This window comes from Gekko japonicus, unplaced genomic scaffold (assembly GCF_001447785.1).
Source record: "Gekko japonicus isolate JY-2015 unplaced genomic scaffold, Gekko_japonicus_V1.1 scaffold3023, whole genome shotgun sequence".
Lineage (NCBI taxonomy): Eukaryota > Metazoa > Chordata > Lepidosauria > Squamata > Gekkonidae > Gekko > Gekko japonicus.
This window is the reverse complement of record NW_015177105.1, coordinates 6795-16062: the sequence shown is the minus strand read 5'-3', so window position 1 is coordinate 16062 and position 9268 is coordinate 6795. Positions and strand designations below refer to the sequence as shown.

General features: G+C 43.3%; 1 protein-coding gene across 1 annotated transcript in view; it reads right to left on the bottom strand.

Moving 5' to 3' along the window:
• The window catches only part of LOC107124788 (ATP-binding cassette sub-family A member 8-B-like), a 49472-nt gene that overhangs the window by 37150 nt on the left and 3054 nt on the right, over positions 1-9268 (bottom strand). Inside the window, exons 2-3 of the mRNA XM_015428297.1 lie at positions 4739-4864; positions 2457-2519 (exon numbers count right to left, since the gene is read on the bottom strand). Of these exons, the coding sequence (XP_015283783.1) occupies positions 2457-2519; positions 4739-4864 (189 nt within the window). The remainder of the gene's footprint in view (positions 1-2456; positions 2520-4738; positions 4865-9268) is intronic.

The window sequence follows — 9268 nt, the reverse complement described above, 5'->3', positions numbered from 1 at the left end:
CATCTTCTTCCGGTGGTCAGTACAATTCTTAAGGAGTACCTTCTACACCATGCTGAGATAGAAGGCAGTATAACCTCCTTGAGCAAATAGCCAACTGACAAATATCCCATTTAAATCTAGAGTGAATGATGGACACAACCGTGAAGAGCTCCCCTTCCCAAGTCATCCACTGGTTTGTGCAGGAAGATCCAGGACATGTCAGGGAGGGTAACTGCTCCTCACACTATCAAAAACACTAGAAAGCTTTAGAACATTTATATCTGGATCAAACTAGATGTATCAGCAGCCATGGGGCCAACCGATGGCCACCAACGCCATTTTAGAGGAGAATTTAGCCATTTTTAAAATTGCTGTGAGGCAGCATGGCTACAAAAGGCTATCATATAGACTGCCTATTGCCACTATGCCACCTCAGAAATTTTAAAATGGCTAAATTCTCCTCTAAAATGATGTTGGCGGCTACAGGTGGGCCATGTGGCCACTGTCACATCTAGTTTGGCCTTCTGTAACGGGCCTCCACAACAATGAACACATTGTTCTCCCTTGTGGGAGAAAGTGGCGTTTTGCATTGTCTCACCTCCTCCACTCTAACCTCACAATTACAGCCCTGTGAGGGAGGTTAGGCTGAGTAAATGTGATGGGACCAAGGACCTCCAGTGAGCTTCCATGGCAGAGCAGGGAATCAGAACTGGTTGTCCAGGACACTTTAACCATTAGGCTTAATATCCACTGACAGACCTATCCTTTTTCTAACCTGCTTTTAAAGCCACACAACCCAATGGCCATCACCATTTCTTGTAGCAGAAGATTTACATTAACAGTATATTGCATGAAGCAATCCTTTTATGGATCTAAATTTATAGTCAGTCAGTTTCAGTGAGTGAATTCAAACCTGTAGTATTTTGAAGAAGAGAGAAATTCCTCTCTGTACACTTTCTCTCAATCTTTCCGGAGTCAAGAGAGTGTCTTCCAGGAAAATTTAATTTTATACCAAACATGAATGCAAATCAATATTATGGAGAACAGTGTACCTTCACAATAATAACAAGAGAAAGTGAACTCAGATTTTGATGCCTAAAGACAAAGGAGATCTCTCATCTCTGTATACTTTTTAAAATGAATTTGAGAAGTCTTGTCATTGATGCAATGATACAAGTCATTTCCACACAATTCCTGGGACCCTCTAGCCAGGACATTTCTTCTTACAGACACATGGACATGGGTTTGCTGGACTGGGATTTGCTGACTGGGAGGCCGAAAGGCAGGATAGTGTGTTGAAATTGAGTCCGGGTATTGCTCTTCTCCTGCTCTTACCCTGCTTCAGTGTTGATTGGGGCTGAGAAAGACCAGCTCCCAACACTATCCAAAACACGGATTCACAGTTCTCTGGATAATTGTCATTATGGGGGAAATGGTTTCACTGTAACTGACTGAATATATTCACATATTAGCTTGGATCAAATACAGCCTAACGGACAAAACAGTTCCTGCCTCTTTCTTACCTCCCCTTCCCACAGCACCCTAAAATGTCATCCAAAGGGCTCTTCCTAGGGGTCCCCTGTCCCCCTAGACCATCATTTTGGGGATATTTTGGACGAGGCAAGGAATTCATACTCAGGGAGCAGAAACAATTCTGTCAGCAGAAGTGCTCCACTGGTTCCAAGTCAATAAATTTTCTCACAACAAACTAAAGAAATAAGTGATGACCATTTCAGATTTTTAGCTGAGGAATAAAGAGCGGTGGCTCTAGTGGTTAAGACACTGAACTGCAGACCGGAAGGTCGGTAACCCGAGTGACACTCAGGTTGAGACCCGAGTGACACATGACAAAGTGAGCTCCCATCTCTGGTCCCAGCTCCTGCCAACCTAGCAGTTTGAAAGCAAGAAATTGCAAGTAGATAAATAGGTACCACTTCGGTGGGAAGGTAACAGCATTCTGTGCGCCTCGGTGTCTAGTCATGCCGGCCACATAACCACAGAAACATCTTCAGACAGCGTTGGCTTTTTGGCTTGGAAACGGAGATGAGCACTGCATCCCTAGAGTCGGATTCGACTGGCTTTCGAGCAAGGGAAACCTTTACCTTTACCTAATAAGAGTATGGTCCAGGTCACCCAATCATTCCAGAGGTGAATTGGGTCTTGATCCTCTGATTCCCAAAACAAGGGAAGGCTATTTACTCATTGAATGAAAGTATATAGGCAAGCAATGACATTTGCCAGCATGGAGTCTGTTGTATGATGCATTATTCCTCACTACCTGTCTTCTTAAGTATAAGTTCTAACCAGCTAGGTAATGGGAGATGACCGTGAAACCCACAGACCTGAAAGCTGCCAGAACATACAATGCCCATCATGCTATTTAAACTACTTTGGGACTCACTGTGGACAGCAGAAATTATCAAGGTTTTGTTTAAAATCTCATTCCTGTAAATAAGAAGAATGTCGTCAGTTCTCACCCCAAATGAAGATGCCAAGAGCTTAGTTATATACTTCGGTGAAGGTCCAACTTCATACAGCAACTATAAGAGAACCACAGCTGATATTCTGTTTTCCCCACATTCAGTTCTAAGCACAGATTAAAATCGGGAACATTGTAATTAGTGCTGAGAAAATCTGAGCACTCAAGAAGATGACCCAGGGGAAATAAAAACATGAGGTGGGCTTTTAAAGGCATCAAACAATGAAAACAATTTTTGAAAATTTATACTACAAAGGAAGCCCCTTCCACAGCAAGGGCCAAAATGGACATTACCAAAATCTATACCAGTCTGTAAAAAAGCAGTCTGTGTGCCTGTGCAGAAATTATTTGGATCAGGGCCATCCAGCTAGGAAACAAGAGACTTAACCCTTCCAGCCCTGCACAGCTTTGCTAGCAGAAACTAGGGCTCTCTCCATACCAAGGACTTTCCAAGTTTCAGCCACCCAACTGGTGCATTATTTTTCATGTTTACTCATGACTTTGTCCTCTATTTGTGTACAGACCGTTAACATCCATCCTCTCACAAAAAAACTGCTTTATTTAAAACTTGTAACACCCCCTCCACACCAATATTTCTTGGTCGGAGTCAGGAAGTTTGCAAGATGCACAGTGTTGGTGTTTTCATTTCTTTGATTTCATTCTATCTTCTTTTACAGTGCAATCTTAAGGGGGGTGTGAGCTGACCCTTATGATGGCTTATATTGGAGAAATGCCAGTGTAAGGACAGGTAACACTGGTAAAGGGCCCTAGCTGCTCTTGGACCCTAGCACAATTCTGGGGTGGCTGCACATCAGCGTAACTCAAGCATGGCTGGAGTTAGCCCACTCTCTAAGCCATTTCAGGCAAGGAACGCCCCCTGACAGAGACACAAAGTTGCACCAAGAAAAAAAGTAGTGCAGCCCATAGGTAGCCATTGAATTGGGGGGGGGGAAGCAAGTGTCCCCCTGTAAGGATTAGCTGTAAGGATTAGCAGAACCACTATTTCCATTCCTCTGAGCATTTCTGTTAACATTACTAGCTGCATTGGGATTCTCCTTTTGTCTGAGATCTAAAAACTATGTGGTTGCTACGATTTACTCCTCTACCAAGTGGCACTCTTTCAGTGTGACCACGTGAGCCAGGAGGCTTTTGTCTTGCACCATTTTTAGATACACAATTTTTTGGCAAGATGATTTTCACCACATATAAAACATTCAGTTTTCTTTTCCCTTTTAAATCTGCATGTATATTTCAAACTCAAAACAGACATCTCATTAGACAAAGCATCCTAACTAGTTCTGGAGTCATATCCTTCCTTTAAAATCATACCTTTAGAAGTGTTGGCATTTAAACTGGCAAGAAAAAGAGCTCTAAAAGGCATGGGTAAAAGGTAAAATCTCAAAAGGTAAAATCTTCATTTGAAACAATCTTTGAACATTTGGTGGCATGCCCAGCTCAGGCAAGGGAACCACACAGCAACTTGTACCCATGTTGGATCCCGGGGCTTGCCACTCTGCAGTGTCCTCCCCTGCAGGCAGGCTGGGAGAATGGGGTCATATTGAGAGGCAGGCAGCCTGCCCGATGCTGGATCTATCCCCATGCTGCACCCGTGCTCCTGTGGTTGTAGCCAGTAAAGCTGTGATCTATTTTTTCCCCTTACCTGTTTGTGTGCAGGTGTTCTCCCTCACCCCCGGGTTGCAAACAGCTATAGATACTGCCATTGCACCGTTTTTGGCATCTGAAACAACCCAGGGCTGTAGGAGAAAGTGTTATTCACCCTGTCAAAGGCTGTGCATGCAAGCGTTCAGTGCATGTGCAAGCTCCCAACAGAGTGAATAACAATCCCCCCTGTGGCCCTCCTTTTTGGTTTCAGCTGCCAAAAATGGTGTGAGAGGAAAGCAGGAGCCCCTCCTCCCCTTGCACCACTGTCCCAATGAAAATAGGGCCCATCACTGCTTTTTACACAGGAGTTGCCACCAGGACTTGCAGTAGAAGTATCCCCATGGTGAACTCATGGAAAAATATAATGTCCAGTTTGGCTCAGAGCAACAAAATTCTGAGCTATAAATTGGTGACTTTTTATTTTTCAGAATCATTATGAAGCAGACCCAGTACTTCAGCTCTAGGTACCGTGTATTAACAAGGCGAAAACAGTGCTGATTTCCAGGGAAATAAGAAGATCTGCACATCTGTGGCTTTAAAGAACTGGTGAGTGAATTATAATAGCAGTGGTCCAATCTAATCACAACAGTCTGTAGATATCCTTGCAGTTCAACTTACCGATATACAGATAAATATGAAGATTAATGCTGGATATACAGGAACCAAAAAAACCAAGACGTAACTGGCAATATTTGCTTCAAGGCGATGTAAGAAAATAGCAGCCATAGCGAAAATCGCAATCATCTAAAATATAAGAGGACAGTATTGTAGAAAATATTTTGTAAAATTCTACCCATTTTCGATTGCTCCTCCTTATGTCAGGAACCAGAATATGGTAATATCTTCCCCTGGAAATGACTCTTCAAAATCCCTTTTCTGTGAAGATGACTGGAAGGATTTAATCATCCTCCAACTGATTCAAAGCCTATTTATAACAATATTTGCTCATACTTATTCTCTTAACACCCTTGTTGCTCCCATTCCTCCTTTCCGCCTACTCCTCTGTTATTCCACCCCCTGTTAAAAATTATATTTCAAGTTCCTTTGGGAAGAGATCTTATTTTTTATTTATGGCATGCTTACAATATCATGAACATTAATACTGCTAATAAATCATTTTAAAAGGGTATTTCCTTATTTGTTTTGCTGCATGCGATAAATAGATCTATTGTTTAAAAAAACCTTTTAACACCGATGAATACAGAAAACAGTAATCAGAGTATTTTACTTTCAGTATAAAATGTAATATGCATAGATCACTGAAGACTTTCCCCCCCTACACTTTGGTTATGCAAAAGGTGTACTGATCATCATCTGTTCCCCTAATCCAAACAGATGCATCCAATCAAAGAAATTCAGCAAAAGGTCTCTGGCTCAGTCTAGAGTAATACGATTGTGATTGGGAGCAAAATGCCACAGTGAGCAGTACCAAGATACTGTGGTGCACAGACTGAAATTTATTCTACTCTGCTGGCTCTGAGTATGTGCTACAGGGAGTACAGGGATCCCTCCTGTACAACTACTGATCACATCTCGGGAAGGGTTCTGCAGTGAGATGGAGAGAGTAGGGCTACCAACTTCAGATCAGAAATCCCTGGAGATTTGAGGATAGAGGCTGGGCGTAATAGAGTGGGAGAGGGAGAGGAGAGAGCTCAGCATGGATGTGATGCCAATAAAGACCACCCTACAAGGCTGCCACTTTTCTCCAGGGGAACTGATCTCTACTCTGGAGATCAGTTGTATTTCCAGGAAGTTTGCAATTAATAAAAAAGATAACTTAGTACTTATTTGGTGCTTTTAAGAATGGCTTTTCCATATACAATTTGTATCAGTGACACTTCTGGCAACCCTATAAGGGAAACTAGAATCATTAAGTCCACATTAAGTCCACCCTCCTCCTGGCTTACGCTGGGGGGGTCGATCGGCAGAGACAAGGAAAGAAGAATCGGCAGCGGCAAGAAAGCAATGGCGGCAGAAGCGACCCAGGAAGGCGGCGCCTGGTCGAACAGAGGCAGAGTCGGAGTTGAGCAGCGCGATGACGTAGATGCAGCGCGGCAGGAGCCATTGGAACATTGGCCGAAGCTGCGCCCGGGGCGCGCCACTCCAAGGAGAGAGAAAATCGGGACTGCCTGCTCGAGCCTGACCGACTGCCAGCTGGAGCGCCAGAACAACAATGAAGCTGCCAGAGAAGGAAAAAGTCTATGCCGGACAAAAAAAGGGTGCTGGTAGGTCTCCCCTCCCCCTCATTATATTGTGGCCCTAGATAGGATTAACTACTACACTGTAGTATTCTGTGAACCACTCTGAGACCCATTAGGGGTCATGGGCGGTATATAAATCGCATGTAAAAAAAATATATTAAAGATGGAGGCCTGCTAGACAATGCTTTATGATCAGAAATTAGATCAATGACTTTCCAGCTCAGAACTCTAGTCTTAACTACTAGGCTAAACCAGCCAAACCAGCTTTGAACTAGGCTTGCCCTGTTTCACAGTAGATTGTTCAAAATCTTTCTTCAACAAAGTTGGGTGGGGGCTGAAACAGAGCAGGTTGAAACTGAATCCAACTAAGACAGATGTTCTGTGGCTGGGACTGGGGTACAGATTACACACCCTTGACGGAGCGCCACTAACACTGGCACAATGCATCAAGAGCTTAGAAGTGATCTTGGATGCCTCTTTAAATATGGAGGCCCAAGTCATGCATATTGCCAAACTGGCATTCTTTCATCTGCATCAGACTTGGCAACTAGCCCCATTCCACCTTTGAATTGTCAGCAGGCTGTGCCGAATTTACTGTGGAATATATGTTCCTCCTTGATGAAAGTGTAAGCTTATTATCCTGGACAGAAGACCGGGAGATTATCACCAAGGTCATTCCTGTGGGGGGTTTGAATTTTTCCCCTCACTGTTTCATTCAGCATAGGTTCATTCTCACTGTAATAGCGACTGAAGAAGACCTCTTATGGAAACAAGGGAACTATACTGGGACCTTGTATTGCTGTTACTGTTATCTCTGAATGTAATAACTCCACACTGTTATTGTTATTTTTGAATATTATTGTTCCCAATTTTATAGAAAGTCTCAGCTATTGGTTAGTTTGATTGCTTAATAACATCCTATTTGGTCAGCTGACAACTGGGCTTTTCTAAATTTTGTGAGTTCATTGGTACTGATGTTGTATTTGACTACAGTGTTGTACTGTTTTCAATAGAGTAATATTTGTGAATTCTTACTGGCAGAATTTTTATATGATTTGGGAGCCTCTGAGATGCAGCCCATTTTTGGAGTTTAACATATTTGGTTACAGGAACATCAAGGACCACACATATACATTCAGTGCTCCGCCAACTGGACTGGCTCCCAGTGGAATACTGAGTCAAGTTAAAGGTGTTGGCGTTAACCCATAAGGCCTTGGTGGACAGGGACCAATGTATCTACGGGACCGTCACCTCCATTATGTCCCTGGAAAGACACTGCGCTCTTTGGACAACAACATGATGGTGGTCCCTGACCCGAAGGATATCTGGCTGTCCTCAACCAGGGGTAGGGCCTTTTCAGTCCTGGTCCCGAACTGGTGGAACTCTCTTCCAAATACCATCAGGGCCCTGTGAGACCTTATGCAATTCTGCAGGGCCTGCAAGGCAGAGATGTTCTGCCAGGCCTTTGTTTGAGGACAGTGACAGCTTTCATCTCAGCTGGCATCCTCCTCTGTTTTCCATGCTTGTATTGACCTCTTCCTCCCTACCCACAAAGCGGCCAGCAGTCTGCAATATGGGAACAGCTAATTAATATCCTTTTACAGTTCCACAGGGCCTGTAAGATGGAGCTCTTCCGCCAGGCTTTTAAATAGGAGCCGCTACTATTGTTACCATCAGTGATCCTACTGAACTTCTGGATCCTAGGTCTGGCCCAGTTGTATCGCTAGGCCCATCGGCTCGAGGGATGATGATCGGGCGAACAACGTGGATATAGATGTGGAAAGCACGCCATCTAATCTTTAGTACTGCGAGCATTTTATTGCTCATTGTTAGCTTATGTAATGAATGAGTATGGGTTTTATGTAGTTTTAAATTTTTATGGCTATGCCAGTTAGGTACATTGTACCGCTTTGTTAGCCGCCCTGAGCCTGTTCGCAGGATGGTTGGGATATAAATATAATAAATAAATAAATAATAAGTGCTTGTATTTGCAATCTGTTTTTTTAAAAATGTATTCGGCTCCTATCTGGTGGAATGAGCTCCCAGAGGAGATCAGGGCCCTGTGGGACCTAGTACAGTTCCGCAGGGCTTGCAAGACGGAGCTCTTTCGCCAGGCTTTTATGTAGGAGCTGCCACTACCACCACTACAATGGTGTTGGCAACAAATGGAGCAAGGAGACGGCCCTACGGAAGACCTGGCCACATTATAGCGCTGGGTTGGTACTGCTGGACCAGACAGTTTAACATCTACTGGACACTACCTACCTCCATGAAAAACCACCTACCTCTAATGAATGACCATCTTGTTTAATTTTGAGCACTTTATTTGTAATATTTGTTGGTTTTTACTGATTTTATCCTGTTTTATGTATGGGCATATCTTGCCCTCTTGTAAGCTGCCTTGAGCCTGTTCGCGGGGAGGGCGGGGTATAAATTCAAAAATTAAATAAATAAATAAATAACCAAGTAAATTTTTTTCATAGCCAGTTACAGATAATAAAGTCAGTTAATCAAATCATAAACGTTATTTCTTTCAGGATTTTTTAATGTGTGTGTGTTACTGAGGTAACTGCAATTTAATAAGAGGTAACTTCATTAGAGAGCAGATTCTGGTGGGTAGCCATGTTGGTCTGAAGCAACAGAACAAAGTTTGAGTCTAGTGGCACCTTTAAGACCAACAAAGTTTAAAGCTTATACCCAGAATTAAACTTTTGTTTGTTTTAAAGGTGCCACTGGACTAAAACTTTGTTCATTAGAAATTGGCAGACATAAAGTTGTTGTTGTTCAGTCACACAGTCGAGTCCGACTCTTCGCAACCCCATGGACCAGATCCCGCCAGGCCCTCCTGTCTTCCGCCGTCCTCTGAAGTTTGCTCAATTTCATGTTCATTGCATCTATGACACTGTCTAACCATCTCATCCTTTGCCGTCCCCTTCGTCTTCTTTGA